The sequence below is a fragment of the Tympanuchus pallidicinctus genome, unplaced genomic scaffold (assembly GCF_026119805.1).
Source record: "Tympanuchus pallidicinctus isolate F22 unplaced genomic scaffold, pur_lepc_1.0 scaffold25, whole genome shotgun sequence".
Lineage (NCBI taxonomy): Eukaryota > Metazoa > Chordata > Aves > Galliformes > Phasianidae > Tympanuchus > Tympanuchus pallidicinctus.
The window spans coordinates 4,576,813-4,603,214 of record NW_026294742.1 but is presented as its reverse complement, the minus strand read 5'-3'; the positions used below and the strand labels follow the sequence as shown (position 1 = coordinate 4,603,214).

General features: G+C 42.4%; 1 protein-coding gene across 6 annotated transcripts in view; it reads left to right on the top strand.

Annotated features, from left to right (window-relative positions):
- CABIN1 (calcineurin binding protein 1) overlaps positions 1-26,402 on the top strand; it is a 92,931-nt gene that overhangs the window by 26,964 nt on the left and 39,565 nt on the right. For all 6 annotated transcript variants that reach the window (XM_052689439.1, XM_052689438.1, XM_052689436.1 and 3 more), the window contains exons 28-30: positions 2,539-2,721; positions 4,412-4,749; positions 9,309-9,422. In XM_052689439.1, coding sequence (XP_052545399.1) covers positions 2,539-2,721; positions 4,412-4,749; positions 9,309-9,422 — 635 coding nt within the window. The remainder of the gene's footprint in view (positions 1-2,538; positions 2,722-4,411; positions 4,750-9,308; positions 9,423-26,402) is intronic.

Here is a 26,402-nt window from a genome sequence, read left to right as displayed (position 1 = left end):
ATGTCTCACAGATTGATGGTAATCTTAAGGGTGTTACCCTGCCTCAGTGCTTCTGTAATTGTTTCACTGCAGTGGTCTGAATAACACTAGTGAATATCCCTCTTAGCTACAGTCAGCTTTTCCCAGTGAATGGAAATGTATATATACCTGAGGGACACGCAGCATCTGTATTTCTGAGCTAGGTAGAAGAGCACGGTTACAGGAAAAGTACTTTTTTATTATTATTGTTGTTCCAGTGCTACTCTGTGCCACTGCAGCGAGTTCTGCATTACAAACTGTGGCACTGAGGTTACCATAAAAGCTTTTGTTTTGTTTTCAAACTGTATAAAAGCCCATCTAGGATTACCTGACAAACCATGGCTCTTTGTCCACCTGTGCTTGAAAACCTTCAGCAATTCTGTTGCTTCTGTATGCTCTTCTTTAACTGCAAGAAGCAGTTAAACTTGAGATTCAGAAAAGCATGGGACTTTCTTGCTGCAATTAAAAGCTACTGCTTCTTCTGCTACACTCAGTGACTAAGGAGAGCAATTCTGTGTGTTTGGCAATCCTCCCCTCGTCGCTCCCTCTAGAGAACTTCCCTGTAGTACATATATTTGAAGTATAGCATCATATATCATATGAATTATAGTCCATCTTCTCATGCAGAGAGGTTAGTGTAATCTCCTAGTGATCTGTTGCTGGTCTAGCAGTTCCGGAATTACATTCTAACGCTTCATCTGTCATAACCCACGCATCAGAACTGACCTCCAAGCTTATGGCAAAATTTGGAAATCTGCAATTTTCTTTTTTCTTCCCTAATGAGTAATTCAGCCTTTTTACTACAGACGCAGAAACTTCCTTTAAAAATTATCAAGGGAGCTACTGTAAATGTTTTGCTGATGCCAGCTGGGAGTTCAGTGGTACCACAGAATGTTATTGAGGCTCTGTAAGTGAGTCACTGAAAGCTTGGCTGACCTCTCCTCAGAATCATTCTTTCCAATTCATCCTGATTATATCTCTTCTGTAGAAAACTTGTCATCATTATCCAACCATAAAGCTTCAAATTAAGAAACAAATACTCTTTCACCATTCTTTTTCAAGATAGGGTTTTATTAATATCAGTTAATTGAAAGGGAAGGTTTTTCTTTGTGTTTTAGTGAAAAGCTGAAGAATTGTATCAAATGTGGTTTTGTTCTGTTGGAATCCTAATAAGGAAAATCTGACCTGCAAGCTAAAGGTCTGCAGAGGGATTTATACTGATAATGTAAATCCATCTCTGGCCCATAGCTCCCTTGAACATAAGTGATTTGGGTGGAAAAGGAGAAATTTAATTAAAAAATCAGCTCATCTCAAGGGCCTTTGCTTTTTTAAATTTTCTTTCTTGATCATGTCGAGGAACTTAATGAATAAGAATGCAGTGGAAATACCTAGGCAACATATATTAGCCTGTCTCTTTGTTAAGCTGTTTCTCTAACTTAAGCAGAAACTGGAAATTTATGTTTGGGGCTACAAATGTAAAGAGAATTGCCTATAATTTTGGTTGGGCATGGAATTATGCTGGCATGATATTGCAGAGAAGTGGCCATTTCCCATCTCAGTTGTGCAAGGTTGTCTCTGATAAACCTTGATGTAGAAGAACTTGGGTTATATCAGGCTGGTTTGGGATGTGGAGGGTTTTCTCTTGCCTGTTTGTTCTCAGTGTGAATTTTGTCCCCTGCAGCTGTGATCCTGTGCTAATTGTCTTGTGGTCTGTTGTTAGATTAGCAGCTTGGTTCTGACCATAACATTGTCAGCAACCACAGTGCACCACTCCACTCATTTATTTCTGTCAAGGCAAATTCACCTCTACTCTTCTGTCTATTGCCTCAGTCAAAAGAGAAGTCTGAGAGCTTTCCTGTCTTACACTTAGCTCTTTGATGGGTCATTTGCCATAGCAAACCACCTTTCAGAATGTTTGCTGAACATCATCTAACACCTGCAGGATAGGTGGCATCAGTGATCATTCCTGTAAGTCTTTTTTTCCTCTCTAATGGTGCCAAGTTGTGTTCTTTTTTGCCCTTCACAAGTAATTTTTACTATTATTGTTGTTCAGTTTTATTTTATCAGTAGACTCTAAATTCTACTGGGTGCTTCTCAAGGTAGTGGCACAGTAAAGCTGCAAAATATTTTAAGGTGATACAGCAACTGAAATATTTTGTTCTCAACCTAACTGCTTGTCACTGTTAAGCATCATTCCTTTTGAGTCAAATTCCAGGATTATATTCTAGGATAAAATTTGATGGGTCAGGGAGCTCTCTGTCACATTAGTTACAATAACCTGAAGTGAAAGAATACTGGGATTTTCATTTCTTAACACAAAGAAGTGAGATGAAAATGATAAGTTGAAGTAACAAGTTGAAAGAAAATAAATACCTTTTAGACAACAGAATTGGTGGTTGTTAAGGATCCTGTATTGTGTTGGGAAGATGTTTGCAGAGTGGCTGCAGTTTTGCGTTACTGTTACCAACGTGCAGCTCCATCAGTGCAAAACAGTTCATTCCTCCTTTATCTGTTTTGCAGAGAGGAGTCAGGATAGCACTGCAGCAGTGCTGTCTGACTCCAGTTCCACACAGGATATGTTTAATGAGCCTGCCAGTTCTCAAGACAGCCTGAGGAAGTCTTACACAGAGAAGAGGATTTCTGCTGCCTGTGCTGATGCAGTGATGCCCAGCAAGGAGATCCTGGGATCTACTGAGGAGAAGAGTAAGCCCATCTTAATGGATAATGCCAGCTAGTATTTTCTCATTAAAATGTTTCTTCTGGCATGCAGAAGCACTGAAATATGCTGCACTGTGGCTGAGAATTTTCACTAGGCATTATTGCTGATTTTATTTTTTAATATGTTATATGTTATAATTTTAAGCTAAACTATGCTTTGCTCATGTGGCCATCATCCCAATTTGTAATGCCTGTTAAACCTTACAAATCAGAAAATCATGATAAACTCTTGTCATTGGTGACCCTGTGACCTGCTTGCCTTCTTTTAAAGTATTAATTACTATTACTTCAATGCTTCAAATCTCTAAGTAGTGTGAGTACTCGTTTCAAAATAATCTCAATGAGAATAGTTTTTTTCCCAAATACAGATGCACTTTTTGTTCTAACCAAGCAACTGCTTGATATTCAGTTCTTAAAAAAGCAGCAGCAGTGGAATTAAATGTTTTATTCCACTGGATATTTTATGTTGTTGGAGAGTGGAATTGCTTTCTACCACACTTTTCCACATATAATGAAACTTCTGTAGGAAGTCTTCTGAATTCCACTGGAAAAATTGTTTCAGAATTTTTTTAGACCTTATCCAGAAACTGGAATTTCCCTCTCTCCAGTATTTGCACAGTTGAACATGGCAGTGGTGAAGGCACACTTCACTAGGAAAGAGAAACAAAATGAGTGTATTAATTATGGCCGCTGTTCTGGGTTGTGGGCACTTTGTGTGTTCAGGCTCTTTTGATAGTTCAGGCTATGCTTTAATTTCTTCCAGTTCCACAGAACCACAAAGCGTGCTGTGTGCATAGACAGCCCTGATGCACTTCACTGATCTCTCCAGGAGCAAGTGCCCACTGCCATCTTTCTGCTCATTAACTTTGATAGCCTGGTTTCTTGTTCCTAAGAATGCTTCAGCACATACCTCAGCCAGGGAAATCTGTGGTGATGTTTGCATCAAAACAAGTATACATCAGTTCCTGTTTTGTTGGGTTTTTTAATGGTATTTACACAACCACGAAATCCAGTAACTTTTGGGTGATGGACAAAACCAGGGCTGTTCTTCAGGCTTGCAGTGAGTTGGTTGTGTTACTGCTGTCAGTTGTCCGTTAGGAAAACTGTGTTGAATTCTTGCTCTACTGACATTTATTAAAAAAAATGTTGTAACTGCAAAGTACCTTCCTGACTGATCTCCAAACCCCATTCAGTGTCAAGGTTTATTAAAGCTTAATAAACTTAAATGGTAGCTGTATGTTATTCTATTCATTATGTGTGTTTTACATGCTCTAAATAGAAAACTGTTGTGCATCTACAAGGCTGGGTTAGCTGCTGCTGATAGTTCTGAGCCTAAATTGGATTCTGGAAGTGTGTTCTTCTAGGTACATTGTTGAGAATAAGATTTCACTTGGCAGGATGGCTTTAATTTTCTGTTCTTTTTTACTTTATTTGCAATGGAATTGCATTGAATTTAAAGTCTTACTTGCTTCCCTGCCTCCCCATCCCCCCAGTTATCTTACTTGGTAAACATCAAGCATAGTCATGATTTTTTTCAGAAAGCATTTGCTAAATATGTCTACGCAGTACTGGAGAAAAGGATTGCCATTTGTTGCAGCTCATGTCAGTCATTCTGTACGTGTCATCTGCCGTTTTGTTATTTTCATTGCCATGTTTAGTTCTCTCAATTTTCCAGTTACAGGAAAATCCGAAGAGCTGCTGGAGAGCTCAGAATCTTACCACGCTGTTGAGGCTGCTGGCCAGAAAGTTCTGGTGGACCCTCAGCCTGCTTCTGGCAATCCCTCCAAAGCTGCAATCCCCCCACCCTCGCAGTGGGACTGGAAGAAGAAAGCTGAAACGTGTGGAGATGGATCTGAATTCCCTCAGGGTCTTCCAGCAGACCTCGAGGAGCAGCGGAAGTTCCTGACAGAGCAGTGTGTTGCCTCCTTCTGCTTGTGTCTCAGCCGCTTTCCTCAGCACTACAAGAGCCTCTACAGACTGGCCTATCTGTACACTTACAGCAAAACGCACAAGGTGAGCAGAGCACTGATCCAACAGCTGACTAGCTGTGTTTATTGCCTCAGTACATCAACTGTGTGACCACCTCTACTGACTGAAAAGTTGCGGTGTTGAAGTTCAGCAGATAAGTTTGTTTCTCTAGTTTGGATTTGAGCAATCTGGTGGTCTTTTGTTGTTTGTTTTTTTTTTTTTAATTATTATTGTTGAATTAAATTATTTCTTGTCATTCAGCAGAGAATTAGCTTTTAGATACGTCACCTAAACGAAGGTGTTCTAATAAAAATGACAGTACTTGTTTCTTCCACTGAGTAACTGGACTGAAAAGTCCTTTGGAAGCAGTAATGCTTTAGTATTGATATAAACAAACCAAGTGACCCAGATAAGCTCTCTGGCTGTCTGAGGTCACTGTAAGAGTGAATGTATCCAGCATCCAAGCATGGAGACCACTAGCAGTTTGGTTCTAACCAGCACCATGTGCACATGTGCCTCCTTAATTTGAATGTATGTTAGCTATATGCGTGCATGTGAGGTGAGAGAGGGTGCCTTAAAAAGTAAAAAATCTGATTCTGCAGATTTGAAACAATTAGAAGTAATATATGTATTGTATACTGTTTATGTGTGTGAGTAGTAGAAATTATCAGAGCTCTCTCGCTAACTGTCATAATTAAGGTTTAAACTCACAAATATCGCATTTCAGATCTTGTGTTCTCTCATGCTGCACTGCATTACTTCCAGATTTCTCCTTCCCACCACCGAAGCTTTGACAAATCAAATCTCTGGTGTGCAGTCAAGTAGGAAAGGGAAGCTAACAGAAGCAATAATAGCATTTACTCATAGTAGAAAACATATTTCCAGTACTGCTGCAAATTGAGCAATAGCATGTATTAGCAATGCGATGAAAGGTGATGAATATTTCATACGGCTGTAGAGTGATTATCCAGACAAATATGACCATTCTTCAGAGAGAACTTGTTTTGAAAACATTCTTATGCTGTTTGTATGTGACAGTTGTTAATTTTTTCTTGAAACTAATCATTAAGAGGAGCTGCAGACTCCTGCAATCTGTCACTTGTTGCTGACAAATGATTTTCTATCAACATTTAACAAGAAAGGCTGTCTATTTTCAGTTCAGTGGTTCAAATAGCATGTGTCCTTGCCTAAGGAACTACTTGTAAAATATTTTCTTCATTTTTTTCTCAGTGATGATGCCGCCTCCTTTGCTACTCCAGATATAAATATCAACATATTGAATTGTGATGTTTTTCTGTATAAAATGCATGTTGTTTTCTAGACTTATCTTGTCTCAGAAAAATTGAATCTTGCTCATGTGAGCCTAGTAGTTATCAGGTTTGTTTCAAGGAGCAATATTGGCTTTTAATACCCATTTTTATTATTTCTCTAACGAACAACTACTCAGCACTACAAAAACAACAACAAAAAACAAAACCCCAGACTTCCAACTGGTACAGACAGATGATAGACGTTGATTGGGTTAGAATTCTTTTTCTTAAACAACTCATTTAAGTCCTTTTGTAGAACAGTGTTGAATATCCATGGTTTAATGGTACATTAATATATCGATGGTGGGAATTTCACTCCTGAGCAAATTAAAAACATGACAAGGATCTGCATTTGCAGTGAGAAGTGTGCTTGGATATCCTGGTGACAAGCCCAACCAAAGAAGTTAATAAACTAGATCAGGTTGAGTTGCTTTGGAGGCAGACTTACTGGGAAGTCTGGAGGCAGAGTTACTGGGAAATTTTAGAAAGCTGAGATGAGTTTTAAAATGCATATAACCATCTTGGAAAATTCAGCATTTATGTACCAGTGCCAGGAATATGTATGAAGAATGGAGACTGATGGCCAGAATTCATGGTTCGCCAGGAAAGCAGAGGATTGGCAGGTCTCCACACTGCACAGAAAAACAAGTTTTCTGTATGCAATCTGTTTTCTCCCATTTCTGCAGTATTACATTTTTTTTTGCTGTTGAAAGATTAATAAAAATAGTAGAGAGCTTTCTTTTTAACATCTTTTTCAAAAACCTTTCACACTGTTGGACTACGTATCTTGGACTATGTATATTTAACTTCTTCTTCCCCCCTATCAAAACCCCACTTACTCTTTGGAGGCTATTTATCTTATTTTGTTATCACAGGAAATTTTACACAGCTGGTTTTTATTGAAACAGTTATGCAGGAAAGCAAGGGTGAATTTTCAGAAGTTGCTTCATCACTAGTTTTGGGAGTAGCTTCAGTTTCCGATTCACCTCGTGTCTCTCTGGAAGTTTTCATCCTTTGTGATGTTCAGTCTTTATCTCCCAAATGAGCGTTGGCACTCTTTGGAAGGGAAGAAGACAGGACCTGGCAGGACATTGTTCATCACTATTGCTAAAAGCTCTGTGAATAGTGAGTACGTGCCTAATGGTGTCAGGGTGAAGCAGCACTTCCCAGAGTTTCCAAGTTAGGTATTGGTGGCTTTTGTCACTGTTTTTTAATGGGTGTCCATCTCTGAGGTGACTGAGATTTCCATTTACTTGACCATATCAGATTTTTCTTTTCCATTTTAACAACGCTAGTAAACTTTCTTTGGCAATTTATTTTACCTGTCAGTCATCTTGCCTTTGAATCTTGGGGTGATGAAGATGTGGGAGGCAACAGCGGAACTGGAAAGAGTGCTTTATAATTGTCCTGAGTCAGCCAGCTAAACCCAGCAGTTCAGGCCGACAAGCAGCGTGCCAATAGGAATAAATCCCTTCTGCTGCGTCCTGGATCCATTCACCCAGCGCTCATAACTTCATCAGCTAAAAACAAAGCAGAGCAGACTGTGAAATCTAATGAGCTGGGAGAGCTGTTCAGGCGTATTTAGTGGGAATAACTGATTGTGCTGATTTAAGGAGAAGGGGAGTGGAAAGTCTGTAAGTACGTTTTTTTTTATTCCCATTAGTTTTGATTGTGTGAAGTCCCAGATAATTGTGCCATTTGTCTGGATGATCTTTTTGCTCTCGCCGAGGTCACTGTCATCATAGTCAGTAAAAGCCTATGAATTCCATGTACCAAATACATACAACGGTCAGTATCACCTGCAAAGCAGAGCACCAGAGCAGGACGCTGCCCTTCATGATCTCTGGATTTTTTCAGTATGAAACTTGGATTCAGGACTACCTCTATAGCTAAACACCTGCATCAATTCTCTGAATGAACTGTTTATGATGTCCATAAATATCTGGATAATCTTTCCTATGCTCAGCTCTCTTGATCAGCATTTTGCTAAAGGGGACATTCCAGTTTTGTAAGACATTGGCAACTGCTGCATGACTGCTGTCACCAGGACAAAGCACTTATGATTAGGCAGAGCTTTTATTGTTTCATCAAAATCTTGTAGAGAAAATCATCTGGAAAACAAGCTAAGGTTTTTGCTACCGACAGCACAAGTATTGAGGTGATACTGCGAGTGGAGTATACTTGTCAGATGGACATGATTTTAATCACATTTAAGATTCACAGAAGCATATTTCCACTCCCCAGAAAACAAATCTGAATTGAGCACTTACTTCTGTCTATAGAACCAAATGGCTTCCTCTCTTTTGTCTGTTCTGTAAGAGAGTTAACAAAACAAAGCAAACCATCCTCAGTGTGATGTAACTCTAATGCTACTTTCTAATACTGATAGGAAAAAAAAGGAGCAAATAAAAACCACTGTCAGCAAAACCTTGCAATTAATAATTGTCCCATCTGTTGGTAATCCTGAATACTATGTTTTGCCCAGAGCCAACAGCTGTCCCTTACTTCTCAACCAACAAGAGATGTACATGCATCTCTTAGGTAATGCTCTTAGAAATCTGTGATTGTTGTCTATTGTTTATTCCCCTACCAATGCTTTCTTTGTGAATCCATTGAGCATTAACTAAATTTGATGATAGGCACAGAATTTTCCAAAGAGATCAAGTAAAATTACATGGAGGGCTGAGTAAAGATAAAAGGCTTGAATTAAGCAGCCCAGTGAAAGAGGGCCACAGTTTTAAGCTTAGTGTTTACCTCTCATGTTTGACCTTAACGCTGGTGGGTTTGCTGGCAGTTAGCCCTGGGGAAGGTTTTAAACTAAGACAGGGGAGATTTAGTTTAGATGCTAGGAGGAAGTTTTTCACCCAGAGGGTGGTGAGGCACTGGCACAGGTTGCCCAAGGAGGCTGTGGATGCCCCATCCCTGCAGGCATTCAAGGCCAGGCTGGATGTGGCTCTGGGCAGCCTGGGCTGCTGGTTGGTGACCCTGCATACAGCAGGGAGTGAAACTAGATGATCACTCTGGTCCTTTTCAACTCAGGCCATTCTATGAGTCTGTGATACAAGGTGGCATTCTGCAGCCATAGGGAACTGACTGATTCTCAGCTGGAGCTGAGCAGTCTGAGTGCTCGCTCTGAGAAGCAAGCTGGATTGCCTTTCCCGAGGGACGTCATCCCCAAACCACACATCCACAAATGCTGCTGGAACAGCAGCAATCTGCAATAGGTAGGATATCAAATCAAAGCAAGTGATGCCATTACCTTCCTGCAACTCACCTGCCCCATTTCTTCCACAGAACCTGCAGTGGGCCCGTGATGTGCTGCTGGGCAGCGGCGTGCCCTGGCAGCAGCTGAAGCACATGCCTGCACAGGGCCTCTTCTGCGAGAGGAACAAGACCAATTTCTTCAATGTAAGTCTACCGTTGATAAACATATCCTTAATTTCTCAGCTATCATTTTAACACTTGTTTCTCATTTGAAAGACCTCTGAAAGGATGGTGATGTAAAATTTGGGAAAGGCGTGTTAAATGAGCCACATAATTAGTGAACAGAAAGGCAGAACTGTAGAATAGAGGTTTCTGCTGGGGTTTCTCCTCGTGGAGGGAAATACATGAGAGGGTTTGTTTCTGATGAGCTTGAATATATTGGGAGGTGTCAGCACTTCTGTTACACATCATTTACCATGTACTTAGTGGCTGAGAACTCTCAAAAAATTATAATTCTATTAATTGTAATTATCCTCTTGTTTACTCTTTCTCAAATGGACTTTTAGTTCTCAAGTTCAACAAGTAGTGCCAGTTGCTCTCAGAAATCTCAGGATCCTGAAGGAGCTCTTTTATTCTGCATTTATATTTTAGCTCAGAAAAAGAATATTTCCATGCCACACAGCCCAGCAGCAGTGCTGTCTTATAGACTGCCCCTGTGTATGTGATATATTTTAGTCCACATGGTGGTCTCTGCTTCTCTGGGTAACGTAGGAAATCATACTTAGGAGACTTCTACGTGCACTTATGTATCAGATTCCCTGCTGCAACTGAGGCCCAATGCACTGCTGTTGCCTTCAGTATCTGTGGCTTCTCTGTGCTGTGTTCTAGTTTTTTGTGCTCTTTTGTGATAGGATTCTGTAACTGTTCTGTGGCTTGTGGTGTGTGGGAAGGACCCAGAAATGTTCTGTTTGTTTCTGGACTATGATGTGGTTTCTTGTGATTGAAGTGACAGAATTTTGCCTGTGCATACCCATGCAGTGCTATAGCCTAGCTTGATTTTGATTCATCTGAAATTTATTTCCATTTTATACTTGTTAACATCTATCTTCATCTTTGCTGTATGTTGTTAGTTAGCACCTCTGCACAAACTTCTTGCTAAATGCTTTCCTCTGATTACAGTCCCTCAGCTGGGCTGAACAACTAAGGGATATTGGCAGCAGTTCAAAATGATATCCTGGAATTATCTGTGAAAAGAATAATGTCATTCTGGAAAAAAAATTTCATTAACAACTACTGCCAGCCTGATAGGATGTGGACCAAACAGCTGTGGCCCAACTGATGACTGCATGGCATTGTCCTTCAATATCTGCCTGCATTCTCTCTAAGAATCCTGCACTCTGATTAGCACTTGACATCTGTGAATATCCATCTCCAGCCCAGCTGACCAAGTATTCTTGTAGATGTTAATGAAATTATTCATCGTTAAAGTCACGTGTGAGTTTTGCATGATCGTGGCTGACTTGTTCGTCATCACAGCATTAAGTGTCAAGAATGTATTTTCATGTTTGAGGAATGGGGAATTCAGTACTAGGTGCATGTTTTCCATTGTTATTTTATAGGACAATCATTCTTTACTCCCCATATTGGTATTTTTATACTCTGAAAGATGAAAAATGCTAGGATTGAGAAACACTTTGAAATAAAGGATAGTTTTCAATGAAAGATATATGCTAGCCTGGTGCAATGTACCAGCAACACTGGTAGAAAAGTGAGGAAATAAGTCACAGTGATGGCCTCAGCTTGGACGTAGGTCAGTGTTAGCCCCAAGTTTTGCATTGAAAATGTTGCAGTCAGGTGTGAGACATTTCTCACTGGGGACTCGAGTTCTGCAGTGTGGCTCTGCTGTGGTGACAGCATAACCAGGGATGGCTGGCACAGCTTGTGGGGGTCCTGGTGAATTGGTGCTAACGTCCTGACTACTCCTCCAGGCATGCAGGTTACTCTTGCTGTTAACAGATACTATACACGTAATGAGCTTAGCATGATTAAATATTTTGGTGATCTCATTTTCTACTATCTGTATTTTCAAAATCCTCTTCAAGCAGTGCTCTGTGTAGAACACGTGGCAGTAATCCAGTACAGATGACACAAACATAGCACAGTGAGAAAATCCAGATCTGAGAGAGAAATGGCAACAAGTACACATGAAAAAAACTGTTAATGTCATCTGACATTCCAGAATGGGGCAAACCTAAATCTGTGAGCAACTTGGAAGGAAAAACCTTTCTGGGAACTTGTCTGGGTTAAACCTCAACTAGCTCGTTCCCATGCAGAGCTCCTAGGCTGGCAGTGTAAGCAAAGCACGAGTGCTGCACCATCTGGATCAGTGCTCAGAGTGCAGACCTGTGTGCCATCCACCACAGGCAGATGGTGGTACGGCCCACTGGCCCTGCTGGTGTCTTCGCTCACAGACTCAGGTGATAAAACAAGAACTCCAAAGACTGCTACACAAGTAAGCAGTCACATAATCTCAGAAATGAAATGGCTAACCTAAGCTTATGAATGCCTTCCCTGGGGTATTTTGAACAGAAACACTTCATGTAGGATGGTTTGCTTCCATATAACGAGTTTGGTTTTGGTTTTGAGAACTCTTTAGGTTTCATGCTGCAAAAGAATTAAGCGAATATTTGAGTGGCTTTCTGAATACAATTTATCACAGCAATACCATATCCTATACTTTATTGGAGCCAGTAGCAATAGTGTTTTTAGTCTCTTGACCAGACACAGATCCAGGGTTGTTGAAATTACAGCTGGCTTGTTTTTACAAGTACAAACAACAATGTGCAAGAGAAAGCTAAGCAGCACGAAGACGAGCAGGGACTGTGCCAGCCTGCTGCTCCCAGACATTTTATAAATCATGCATACTCCTAGTAGAATTATTTATGAAATGTTTATGAGGGCACTGTATGAAAAGAAATAAACATGGGGCAAACTGTCTCCCGTTCACTTTTACTGCAGGACTGCGCGTCCGACTGTGTGTCAGTCTGTTGTCCAATTTGTTAGCTGTCACTCAGCTGCGACTGAAATCTCTTCATTTTTACTGTCTTTAGAATGAACAAAAAAGACACGTTTGCTTAGCCTGATTTCCTCTTATTTGACATATTAGGAGATACCAGGATGTGCAGAACTGGCCTTTTTATATGTTTCAAGCAGAGCATGCTCATTGCATCACTGTACCTGTTGCTTCCCAAATGAAGAACAGCCCCAAAGCTCTAGGACTGGTGCAGTGATGACTGCAGTTAGACTTGCAGGAGTTTTAGCAGTGTTTCAGGCGTCTTTTTTGTTTGACCACTTGAACTTTTCTCCATAACTTCTGTGTCAGGGTTCACTCCAGCTTTCCTCTTCTTTGTGGGTGTAAATATGCAGGAAAACTTAGAGGGCTCCAGAATGGTTTCTATGGTAACTAAATTAGAAATTAATTCATCGGGGAAAAACAAAAACCTAAAAACCACCATAACATTGCTTTATATAGCAGGGCACATTTTTATTTATTCAGATTTTGTGCTGTCATTAATAAAACAAAGTGAAACTTCATGCACAGATGATGAGTATTCATCAGTCTGTGTGTGGGTGGTGATTGTGGAAGAAGCATTTTGATGGCTGAGCTCAGTGTCTCAGTAACTTCTCCATATGGCTTAATACACTGGAGTTGTATTTTCCTGGCACATTTTCCCGTAATAAAGATCTTGATTTCCAATTTTGGTAGCTGTTCTCCTCATAAGTAAATATATGAAAACTCGGCATGCACGCGTTCTATATAATGCAGACATTCGTGTGCATGAAGTCTTGCAAGGCTGCAAACTGTTAAGGGTAATTGTTCTATTTTTAATTCCAAAAGAGATGTGGTATGTTTATTCTCTGCTGCATCCCCAAAGCTCTTCACTCTGTGGTCTGAATAAGCAGGGTCACACAAAGGCAGCATCACCCACTGGAGCCCCCAGCTGAGACAGCCTTGATTTCCTTCAGCTTGCCTGTGTTCATACTGGGTGCAAGCAGGCACTGCCAACAGACCTCTGATGTACAGACCTGTGAGATCTGGGCACCAAACAGCTGAAGGATGAGTGCTGCAGGTTTCTAGTGGCAGTTCTCTTAACAAGAGGGTGATAACCAGTGCATACTTGGTTGCTTTCCTCAAATAGCCGGTTCTTTCCCTAGCTGTGTTTCAGATTCTGAAAGCTACATCTCAATCTTTCCAGAGGAAAATGATTCTGAAAAGGAGAGCAAGCTGCAAGGGCTGACTGTGTTTTGGGGCTCTGTACAACTGGAGCTAGATGGGTGAATTTGAGACATAGGAAATGAAGGCTGTGATGAAGTCTCCAGTGTAAAATTGTAGGGGAAAAGTTCGTCAGCATTGTTGGAGGGGGAAGCTGGGAATTTGTATCACAGAAGTTTCACTGTATGCCTCAGTTGGTTTTATATCTTCCCTTAGGCACATTACTGATCACTGTCAGGACGTGGCACTCAGTATATGGAATTTCCTTCTGAGCTGATACAGACCTTTTATTTTTCTCCCAGCTCCTGAAGTATCACCTCAGCATTAATGACTTCCATAACTTGAATTAAAGTGCACCATTTGCTACAGCATTTTAATGTCTGTTGGCCGTGTGATGTGGTAGAGAAAACTGGATGTATATCACTGAAGGGAAGAATGAAATCTGTTAGGATGGTCTCCATTATGAAACAAAGTCTGTTGGGTGTTCCAGGCTTTTGTTCTATCCAGCCTGTTTGCTACTGGTGTTAACCCAAAGAAATCCCAAGTGCTCTCCAGGGCCAAGAGTAGCTTGACTGTAGCCTCAGTTTGTTTGGAAAAGCCTGAAACTAGAGGCAACATCAGCCCAAGGTTGATCTCCTATAACTTCAGCTGCTCTGCTTTTCTTTCTGTCCCTGGCTGCTGATAGATCTGGGTTACTCTTCTCCTGCTCATCAGTTGTGCGTGTCTTTTCAGTTGGCAAATGTGCTCCCAGCTCCGAGACATCTGCTGCATGGAAAGAGTTTCCTAAGAGAAATAGTGCCATTTGAATGAGGGGAGGAAGGGGAAGAACTCAAAGAAGTTTACTGTGAATCTGTGTGAGCTGAGGTTCTGCCTCAGCACGGTTGGAGCTGGTATTCAGTCGTGTACAGGGGTCCAAGAGAACTAATGGGTGTATTAGAGCTCGCTCATTGGTTGCAATTTAGAAGAAAAAAAAGAAAAAAAGTTGGTCTTTTTAGCACTTCTGTTTGCGTGAAAGTGAGAATGAGAGGATGCCAAATCAAGTTTAAAAAAAAAAAAAAACCAACAAAGCTCAAGTGACATCCCAGAAATCACAAGGGCTTTGGCTGTTCAGTTTTGCTCTTCTTGCTTTTGAGAGTTTCGGATGCCATTTTTATGCAGCTAACAGGTAACAGAAATCATAAAGGACTCAAAGTACTTGTAGGGCTCATTAAAAATAAACTTTTGATTCTGGCAGCTAGATAGCACTTTAAATTATTAGAGTTAGTAGCATTTAATTGGTGGCACACAAAATTGTGTCTAGAAAAGATGGCCTCCACCACTGACTCTGAACTTCTGTGCAGCTGGATAAAACAAAATAATGACACCGGATGTCATCAGTCTCTTGTATTCATGCTTTGTAATGTGGCAGATAGAGCTATCTGGTTAGAGGATGGTTAAGTCCTCACCTACTTGAAAAGACAGAATCCTTCCAGGAGATGGCCTGTTCCATCTATAAAATGTCTGTGTTCTCACTGCCGGCCCCAGCAGAGACCCTTCCAAAGAGCTTACTATCAGTACAAGTTCAGTCGATGCAAATTCTCACTGTCGGCTTTCTACTGACTATGAGGCATTCAGCTGTGAAGTTCAGTACAAGACATGCACATTTTGTTCATCTGCCAGGAGAGCCAGCTCCTCGCTGAAATGGTTGACAGGGTGGGAAGGAGGACTGTCAGCAGTGCCCTGGCATGCTGTTAGGAGCCCCTGTGCTGCAGGGAAGCTTTGCTGTGTGAGTCGGGGCTGTGCAGGTCACCCAGCACCCCTCCTCAAGGCGAGACAAGGGATGACCTTGCTGTTCTGCACTGGGGATGTGTTGGAGCTAATGTGCTGCCTGCCTAGCTTGCTGCCTCTGAAATTTTAACAAGTGTTTCATTGCTTTTCCTACGTTCCTGCCTAATGTCATTACAAAGCTATTGTTCTTCAGCTGTGTGAGGAAACCATTTCTGGTGTGGGTGAAGAGATATTTGCGTGGAAAGCTTCTCAGGAATAAATAACCCCATCAGGAATCCCTTCTGAACCAAATGATTCATAATCCCGTGACTTAATTTGTAAACAAAATCAGCTGTATAAGGCAGTTATTTTGTGATTGTGGCATGAGCTGAAGTCTGAAGCACTGCAGAGTGAAACCAAATCAGTGTTTTCCCATCCATTGCTCCTTGACGTCGGTCCTGTTTGGTTTTTGTTGATTTGCTCAATCTTCCTTCAAATATCACCTGTGTGGAGCAATACCATGGCACAGAGCTGGGTGCTTAATTCAGAGCAGCAGTCCGTGAGCAGTGCACCACAGGGCAGAGGAGCTCATCTGTGATCACAGGTGGGCATCCTGCAGGCACAGGAAGGTATGTCTGCATTGCTTAAATGCAACTCACATCTGTGAGATTATTTTTGCATTAAATCACCAAGTCTAGAAAATTTTTAAATGAAAATTAGAGTTTGTATAATTTGGTTAATTAAGACACATAATGAGGTGACACTAACTTTTTTCTGAAGCTGTGACTGAAGTTCAGTTTGTGAGGTGAGAGTGTGGAAGAGAATGACTGTTTTCTCTCACTCTTTGTTACATTTGCTGATATTGTTGTCTGTATCTGAAGCAGACAGAATGTCTGTACGTAGATAAGGCAGCTTTTAGAGAATCCACTTGTTTTAGTCAAATAAGCATAGTAATTTCCATTATTTTTGTCATCTAGTAGAGCACATAGCTTCCACTGGGGGAAGGGAGAGTGGAGGAAGCACTGATGTTCACTGCCCCTATAATGAGAGCTAAGGTGGCGTGATTTCTTTTCTGATAGCTGTTGTTCTTCCAGTAACCAGCCAGTCTCCTTTGTTCTCCCTTTTTTTTCCCACTTGTAATGTTAACATAACTCTACAACTGTACTCATATACGTCTTGTCCAGATTTTCTAATGTTTAAACTGGAAGAATGCTTTTAGTTCTCCACAAATGAATCTGATCGTGCTGTCTCTTGCTTGCTTTTCTGTGTGCTCTCTCAATGCAATCTTAATGCCAACTCTGAAAACAAAGGTAAGCAAGGAGTTAACCGTGCAAGTGAAACATTTGTAGTGATTGGATTAAGACCAGAAACCGGGCAAGCAATGAAATCTTAAAGATGCCTATAAAAAGCTAGATAACTTTTTAACCTCTGCCCAACATGTTATTTACAGTTCTTCACTCCATCCTCTTGGAAAAACAGAACTCATCAGTGAAAAATGTCCATCGTTCGCAAAGTTTTCTGCCTCAGTATATACACACTGTTCTTTCTGGCTGGCTTTGCAGGCTTTCAAGGCCCAGCGAGTAAAGATGCCAATAAATCTAAATCCCTGGAGATCCAAGCATGGCGTTTTAAACTGTCGTTTGTGCCAGTGGATATTAAACAGCTTCCCCCCCACCACCACCCCACCCCATTGCTTGCCTAGGAAAAGTTTCTTCTTTAGTTGTTACAGATATATTTTTAGACAAAAGACAAATACTAGTAAAAAAATGTGAAGCTTTTTTTATAGAAGAGCAATTGTTGTGGAGGTTGCAGCATGTTACAGGACATAAAGCAGTTTTAAATCTGGATCTTAAAAGGTTTAACAGCAACCATTTTACCCTGTCTGAACAGCGTTTGGATGGTGTAGGTTGGCTTGGAGAATACTGTGTGATGAGTGTCCTTTTACAAATGTGCAGTGAATAAATCCATTAGCCATCTGCTAGCTGTGTATCAGGTATGAATGGAGAAGTAACCTTTAGACATTTAACCACTGAACAGGGTTAGTTTTAAAATTAAGTTCTTAAAAGCAAAATAACAAAAGCCACCTATAGGCTGTGACTGAAAGCTTTCATGTGTCCCTGTAGTCACAATGTGCAAAGTTCACACAGGCGTGTTGAAAATTGTGTGTGTGTGTCTGAAGTCACATCTTGTCTTTAAAAACCTCTCCCCTGGCTCTAAAACTGATAGCAATTCTCTGGGGAATGGAAATTTTATGTATGTATGGCTAGAATCAAAACCTCAGGGTTGTTTTCTAGAAGACTTCTTTCTGACATGAAGCTGTGAGTGTTGTATTCAAGGTGAACTGTGCTTTTTTACTCTGTTTTTAATGAGATGTTTCTGCCAGTTGTGTGTTGTGAGGACCTTGTGGCATTAATTAATGCAGTTTTCTCTACTACTTCTATATCCTTCACTTTGGGAATGTTTCCAGGACTGCTGTTGAGGTAGATGTCAGTTCTGTATCTGCTCATCCCTCCCATGTTCCAGATATGGCAGTGAGATCTTCATTGCTGTATCCTGTCTGTGCAAAGAGACCAACCTTACTCTGAAAATTAAAGGAGCCAAAGGGCAGTCAGTGAATGCCAGAACACGTGCAGCAGATGTACAGCACACACTGCCTTCCCAAAACCCTGCCACATTTGGATGCTGTGCCACAGGTGGTTTCAACTGACCTGGCACTGTGACTGATTACAACTTGCATCGCAATTAATAGCGACAGTAATTTTATTTTATTAAAGCAGTGCATGTCGTGAGAAAAATTCCTGGAGTTACAGTTCTCAGCAGAAGGATCTGAGTGTTTTGGTATTTTTCTTGGATATATGTTGCCTCAGTGCAGAAGTGAAAGCAGGAGAATGTGGGATGAGAGCAGTGATACAAGTCTGTGCGTACATCTGTGCAAGTGGAACGTATTTCTAGATACAACCTGCTGTATCCATTAATTTAAAAGTCTTTAATTGGCAAAACTAAAAAAGTTAAGATGGAGGTGAGGAGATAAGATGGCAGATGATGATAGGTGAGAATACGTGCTGCTGTTTTGTGGATGAGCCGTTTTTGAGATGCCTGCAGTGTCACTGTGTGGGGCTCAGATGAAGATGCTGAAGCAGGAGTTACCTTCACAACAGTGCTCCATCTTTGGCAAATCTCCTAATGGTAGGAGAGTAAAAATGCTGAATATTGTATAGTGTATTACTGCTTCAGACTCCTCGGCTCTTGTGGAGGAGGTTGGATTTCCTGGCATAATATGAGCACTTCTTGGAGTTTGCTTGATAGCTAATAGGTGAAATCTGGAGCACTGACAAGCACTGCTTAAACAAGGGGTCGTGGTGCTGAGCACCTGAGTGTCATACAGGAGGGGAGGTTCCAGTCGGAGCTCAGGTGAGAAGCAGTGCATTCCCAGGAGCTTTCTGAGCTTTGCTCATCTCACTGCACACACTTCACCTTCTGCCAGTTGGATTACTTGTGTCCTGTCAATAAACAGCTTCGTGAATTTGGCTTTTACTAAGCTGGTTGATTTTTCAGTAGCTTAGAGAAAGCAAAGCACAGAAGTAGCACAGACCTTTCTCTTGAAGCACTTTGTAGGAGCTATTCAGAATAAATGACTAATTTTGCCTGCTATTTGGCTTGCAGACAGAATAAAAATCAGGAACTGAAAATTCCTACCAAGTCATTTTCAATTTAAAACCTTATCACTTCAGAACTGCTCCCTGTGTGTATTCTCAAAGTGTACCAGCACTTAAACTGTGATCTACTGCTTAGCAGACTGGAACTAGTGTGAGTCATTAAATTAATGGTGTTTTCTTAAGTATTCAGAGGATTGAGATAATTTAATGAGCTTGTTATAACAGCTGAAATGATGTCTGTTTACACATACCTACTTTGTTCCCCCTGACAGACTGCACTAAGAGTTTAAGAGCACGTGCTGGTTTTTCTGCCTCGGTGGTTGTTTTTAAAATCAATGTGTAACCATCAGATGCAGTATTTGAGGGTCACCAGGCTCCACTTACTCCTGTGCTACTGACTCTGAAGTCACTCTTTCCTGTGGGAAACACTTGGACAAACCTCGTGGTGTGATGGGTGTGCTGTCAGGCTTCAGTTTCTGTTCAGCTCACCTGTGGAGAAGTGCGTGACTGTCCCAAACTCTGTGACACCTTCAGACCATCTTAACTTGCTTAATATAGAGTACAAATTTTGTTTATGCTTTGTTTGTGTAACACAGCTAGCAGCAGATTCAGTGTTAAAAGACATGAATAGAATCACAATCAGGTTTTAAAAAGGCTTTAAAAACGCGCTGGATTACAGGTTAGTATAAGGCTAAAATGAAGATGGGACTTCAGTGTGAATGTAGTGCAGTGCATTTTCTTTGTCACTTAGGGGAAAATATTCTATGGGAACATAAAATAAAAAGGTACAAAGCATGAGAAAATGACAAAAATAGAAATTAATGATAGGTAGGTGTGGTTTTGTTTAGTTTTTCTTCTATCAGAGTTGATAGGAACAGAAAGTTGAGCAACTCTGGCTTAAGGATAAAGGAAGATTTAGGAACAATTGCAGTTCTCATATCCTTAGACTTTACTTCTAACTCAAGCACAGACACGCAGCTTTTAAACCAGGTAGGCTCATTTCCAAACATGGCTTTAAGCAGCCCTACTCCTAAGTCATGCTGCAATAACACAGGTATTTTATTTTTAAAGGGTAACCAACAAACACTGTTTAAAATCGAAAATTTTGCAAGCTCCTGTGTTAAAAAGAACTACAACAAAAAACCCTCCAGAGCTTTCAGTGATTGGCTTTACTATCCCAAACTGCTTTCAGATTAGGAGTAGTGTTTGATTGGCACAGAAAGCCAGAAAGAGGCTTTCTCTTCAACACCAAGCAGAGTTTCTGCAGGCAGTAAATTCTTGTCCTACAGGGATTAAACAGTAACAACAGCAAAAGGACTTCCTGAATTTCACTCTGCATGTGTGTGCATGGCTGTGTGTGTTTTAGGGGAAGGGACTGTTATGATGTTGAAAAACAAGCAGATTTTTTAAGAGAGGGAAAAAATTTTATTTGCAAATTATGAATTGGTGACTATTGCACTGCTGTAGTCTGCTTAGAAATCAGTTCTGGGCACAGTGCTACTGTGGCACTGTAGATAGGTGACCCATTCCCATGATCACCCATTTGCTGGGTTGCTGTGTCACTCTTTTCAATATGTCACTCTTCTCCCTCCAAAATCTGACAGTCCTTTGCTTGCTTTGTTGTGAATAATTGAGCCAGAACAACACTTCCTTTCTCTCTATGTTCTCACATCAATAAGGTAAAGCAAAGCAAAGCACCTTTTTTCCTGAAAACTTCCATCTGAGGGGATCTCCATGGGCAGCCTGGAGCTGACATAATGAAAGGCCCACCAGGGGACGAGTCTACATCAGAAATGTATAAGTATGCAGACAGCAAGGTGACACACTACAGTTTTCTGTTCTTAATCTTTTGATTTCTCTTACTGCTGTTGCTGCCTTCTGACACATTCCGCTCTTATTTTTCCATGCGCATTTATTCTTTCTTCTTGCCCCTTTAACAAGAGTTTAAATGTAGGACAAATAATTTGGTAGTTGAATGTTATTTTACTTTTTTTTTTTTTTTTTGTCTGGAGACACAACAACAAATGGTCCATATGAAATTAGCAAAAGTTTTGTTTGCAAGGGGAGTTTCTAATAGTTTTGTAAGTTTGTCAGATAGAGTGTAAATGACACAGGACCAGCTGAAATATGATTTCACAGTGAAAGTTGTGGTTTTCAAGGAGTAGTAAATGTCAGAAACAATTCGGTTACCCTTACTCACTGAGTACTGAAAGTGCACAAGTTTTGAGCAGACACAAGTCTCCTGAGAGCCCAGAAGAGCCCAGATTTGGCACTTGCTGGTCTATATTCCTCTTTCAGATTCAAAGGAGAGTAAAATGACTCCAAAACAAGAATCATAAACCTGTATATAAACAGCAGAACATCTCTGGATAATAAAATTGGTGTATTTTAAAGGAAAAAATGAAATACAGCTTTTTCTCCTCCCTCCTTTTCTCTCTCCAAAACCTCTTCCAGCTACCTGCTGCCCACCCTGTGGTTTAGCTTCAGTGCAGGTGCATCTCTGTTTTCAGCATCAGCAGCTAAGTCTCTTCCCTGCAGAAGTGATCTCCTTACAGCAGTCCCAGCACTGCTAGAAAAAGGAAATTGCCCTGTAAAATAATTACATCCCACCATAACACTTGTTGCTCTGGATTAAAGTGGGTTTTCCAGGCAAATATTCTGGTCTGATAGCTATTGTTATTTGCTTGCAAGAAGATTAAAAAAAATCTGAATGAAAGGAAGCAAATACTGCTGCTGAAGGAAGAATGCTTTCTGTTTCCTGCAGGAGTTTAATTGTCATGGGAGCTTGAGATTACCTTCCTCTCTATGCAGGGAGAGGGGGGAAAATGCCATCTCTAAGTGAAAACAATATCTTACTTCCTTTAAAAGAAGACGTGGAAACAGAGTTCATGCTGGGATTTACGGTGCCTATCCTCTGAAGAACATCACTTAAAATGAAACGATTTCAAATATATGCATATTGACCTTAACACACTCATATGCTGTGTTTGCACGGAAAGCCTGCATGGAAAGCCAGCATCCTTATCTCTGCAGTGCAGAGAGGTCTGGAATATTTCTGAGCATTTATTATTCATCTCAGAGCACTTCACGAAATCCCAGTGTGAGAGTTAAAAATGCTTAAAAGTGGAAAATCCCTTTCTGGCTTGTCTGGTTCGGAGTGTTGTGGCATTGGAAAGCATGTGCTAGAGTTCACAACCCAGTGGGTGATTCCAGCTGAGATATTCCTCAGTCTTGCTTTGGTTGCTATCGATTTAAAGATACAGCTTTCTAAAAATGCATCGGATGACCTGAGCCTTTTAAGGAAACACTGCAGTATAAATGGGTCGCTTTTTAATGGTCTGCAATTGTGCTCTGCCATCCTCCTTTCCCCTCAAAAATAACTAAGAAGTGTGTTTAAGTCACAGTCGTTCAGGATTAACAATTACAACTCAAATGATTGCTCCTTCTTGAAGACTATCTGCTGAACTGCAAGTAATCATTACGAGCATTTATTCTTAAAAGGACAAATGTTAAGTCATCTTGTTGACTCTGGGCATGTTTCAAGTTTCCTGTAATTGCTCTGCCAGTGTTTCCCCATCCATTCTTCCTTGCCAAAACGCATAAAGCCATGCTGTTTCATTCTTGTATCACCCAAATTAAACAGAAAAAGCTGGAGATGTTAGCTGTTTATGCAGCCCTCATTTGCACAGTGTCTCCCAAGTCATGAAGCAATTAAGAAAATATCATCTCATCTTTCACCCCTCATCAGCCTGAAGCCTTGAATAGCATGTCCCAAATTCTGCGCTGTGTAAAAAATAATTAATGAAAAGGCCTTTGATATTACATAGTGCTGTGTGTGAACCAAGGATGTGGGCGTGATGGTGCCAGCCATCTTCTGCAGCAGCCATTTCACCAGCCAGCCCGGCGCAGGCGGCAGCAGGAGCACAGCCATGCAAGGAAGAGCTGTAGCTTCAGGTCATGTTAGGGCTGTGCTCCAACCACTGAGGCTGTGCTGACATGAGCACCCACTGTTAAATCCCTGCTTGTAAACACCACGTACACGGCTTTATCCGCTTCTTGCTACTGGATTTATGGCATCTCTTTCCTTCTAGGTTTAGAAGGTGCAAGTCCCATCGGATGTTGCCGGTTTCCATAGGCACAGGGAACTGATGCCTTTCTATTTTATATGTTAGGTAACAGTTGGAGTGTTCTCCCTTGGTAACACCATAAGTTATGCACACACGTATCCAAATAGCACACAATGGACCCTGCTAGCTGGGTGTGTGAGGTAGGAGCATGCAGTGCAAACCTAGAGAATGTAATGGTGATCAATAAAAATGATTCCTTAAGAAATCATGGAATGGTTTGAGCTGGAGGGAGACTCCCAAAGGCTTGTCTGGTCCTACAGGGACACCCACAGCTCCAGCAGCGCTCACAGCGCCGTCCCCTGACCGTGGCAGTCTGCAGGAATAGGGCACCACCAGCTCTCTGGGCACCCTGTGCAGTGCCTCACTGCCCTCAGTGTGAACAACTTCCTTATATCCATTCTAAATCTCCCCTCTTTTTTTTTTGGAACCACCCCCCCCTAGAAATGGGTAACTTTTGCAGTTGGATTTTTGCAGAATTGAAGAACACCCAATCCTTCAAAGCTCCTAAGAGACCAGCTTGCTTCCTCGATTAAAGTTGGTAATGGACCTCTAAAATAGTCTTTCTGTACAAAAGCAACAGCGAATCAGCCCTATCTATCACATTTAGTGACATTAAACAGATTTTGCTCGTTTGTAAGGCAGTTTGAAACCTGGAAACGAAGTCCCTGTTTTATCTTTTATCATCATCCAAAGGTGTCTTCTTGCTGCTTTTCATGGTACCAGGGCAGATGAAGAGAAGTAATTAAAAAACCCAGTTCTTACATTGCCGTGTTTATGGCCCAAAGGCATTTTACCTGCTTGGAATTTTTATGACTGATTTCCAATCCTGTGCACACTCGCTCCCTGGGCGATTAACTTCAAGCATTTTCAGATGCTTTTAATTCCAGGTAACACTTAATTTGCACTAACACATGACAGTACATAGGGAAGGAAAGAGAGAGGAGAGGAGCTGTGCTGCTATAGTGTGGAACTACTGAGCGGATTAAAACCCGCGGGTCAAAAAGAAAGCCCATTAGCATTGATACTTAGCAAGTATTCATTTCGGGTCCGAAAGTTCTGTATTTAAAACATAAATTTGTACGGGGGGCGGCGGGTCGTGCCAGGGTGTGAGACACGGGCAGAGACAGGAGAAAGTGGGGGGGGGGGAGAAGAAGAAATAAATCAATAAGCGCGGCAGCAGGAAATCTGAGGTATGCGGTTTCCAGAGGTTGGCCTCCCTCCGGTGCGAGAGGAAGTGCGAGCCGAGCGCCGAGGCGGGCGCAGCGGGGCCGGGCCTGAGGGCAGGTGGGGGGGCGGGGGCGGGGGCGGCGCGGCGCGGAGCCGGGCGGGGGGGGAACGGGCGGGGCGGGGCGGGCGGGGCGGGGCGGGGCGGGCGCGGGGCCGCCGGGGAAGTTCGGCGGAGCGAGGCTGGGCCGCCGCCGGGCATGGTGAGTGCGGGGGCGGCCCCGCGGCCGTGGGAAGCGGCCGCCCCGTGCGGGGGGGAGGGGGCGGCCAAGGGAAAGTTCCCCTCCGTCCGCTCCGCGGGGAGCGCGGCTGCGCGCCGTGCCCGTGCGGGGCCGAGAGCCCCCTGAGGTGTGCGGAGCGGCGGAGCCGTCATCCGAGGCCGGAGGGAATCCCCGGGGCTCCGCGGTGCGGCTCCGCTGCGGGAGAAGCGGACGGGAATGGGGAGCGGAGCGGCCGAGCGAAGTGCGGGCGGGGAGACACGCGGGTGAGGGACCGTGTGACCGCGGGGTTGGGGGTCCGTCGGTTCGTCGGTCTGTCGGTCGGTGAGCGCCTCGGCTGTCCGCTCAGCCCGGAGCCAGGCTTTCCCCGCAGCCCTGCCGAGCCGCTGCTCCGTGCGCCGGAGTGGTGGGAGTCTAAGAGGATTCCCACGGCATTAGCGGTTCGTTGGGACCGGTCAGCTTTGTCTCGTCACATGCTTATAATTTTAGATCGCGTGTCTTAATTGCAGCGAACGCTGGTGTGCACGCCGCCCTGCCGCACGCTGCTTGCAGCGTTGGCTCTGGCAGCTCTGTGGTTCGGGTTTTTAATTCGCTGCAGCGTGTGTTTGTTTGTGCAGCGGCGGATTTCGGTGTCAGCCGGGGGATATTTTGCAGGGAGCAGATTTCGGAATTGCAGCCTATGCTGGGGAGGCTCTCCTTTCCCTGGGAGAGCAGATCCTGGAGCTTCAGGATGTGTGTATTGCAATGCAGTCAGGCTGACATCCTGAAACCCCAGGTATTCGGATCGGTTTCGTTAAAATGACTTCTGTGTGTTTTTAGCATCTGTTTGAGAGTCTGAAATACTCTGAATGCTGAGGCCTTTCTCCTCCTTCTCAGTAATTACCCCGGCTGTCCTCAACCAAATCATTGCTGCCTCATGCTATCCCTGAAATCAAACACCAGCAGGCTGTGCTCTGTTCTGCCGAGCTCCCCCAGCACTGCTGTGCCTTCTGCCGGGCTCAGCCGCTGGGATAACCGCTGCCGGTTGAATACGGAAGATCTGTGCGTGCTGCGATTTGCATTATTGTAAATGGGGTAATTGAATTACAGCCTCTCAGCCACGACTTGTTCCTCCGGTGCTGTCAGCCGTCAGCCGATGCCAACGGGGTGCTGGGCAGGAGCAGCTGAGTGCTTGCTTGGGTCTGACATTTCCACCAGCTCTATCATTGGATAAGAAAGCTACTTCTTTTAACGTAAATTTGCCAAGGGAGTCTCTGAAAGCAAGACGGCATTAGATGCTAACCTAAAAAATAAAGGTAAAATGCTGTATAACTGAATTAATGAATTTAACTTTTATTACATGAATTTCTCTATCAGAAGAGAGGCTATATTCTGAGGTTAGGGAAACTATATTCTAAGGTTAGCAATGGGTGCATAGCAGTAAGAGAATTTTTTGCCTTTTATAGCCGTCGGGAGTCGCTCAGAGCCTCCACTTGCTAGACAGAGGAGGGAAGTGTTCTATGGTGCTGCTGTAGCAGGGGGAGAAGAGGTGATGAAACGAGTTACCTGTCAGCTCCTAATAACTTCATTTGAGGGGCTTAATTGGCAAGCATGAAATTTGCCAACTCAGATAGAGCTCCAGTGGATTGAGAGGAGCATGCGTTCCCCAAGACCTGACGCCCTTTTACCACCTCAGATGTCTTGTTCTGATTCCTAATCACTCACATACAGTATTTTTAATCACCTATTTCAAATAAGTTGCTTCCTGCCTTCAGCTTTAACTCACAATCTGAAATCCAAGATGTGTATTTCATATGTCATTCCTATGTCAGAATGAAACCTTAGGCAGAGCTGTGAACTAAGTCAAGTACTTGCAAATGTGCGTCTCTATAAAGCTGGCATTTAAAGAACAGGAATAGGGAACTGCAGTCAGATCTTAAGGGATTTCGATTAGAGATTAA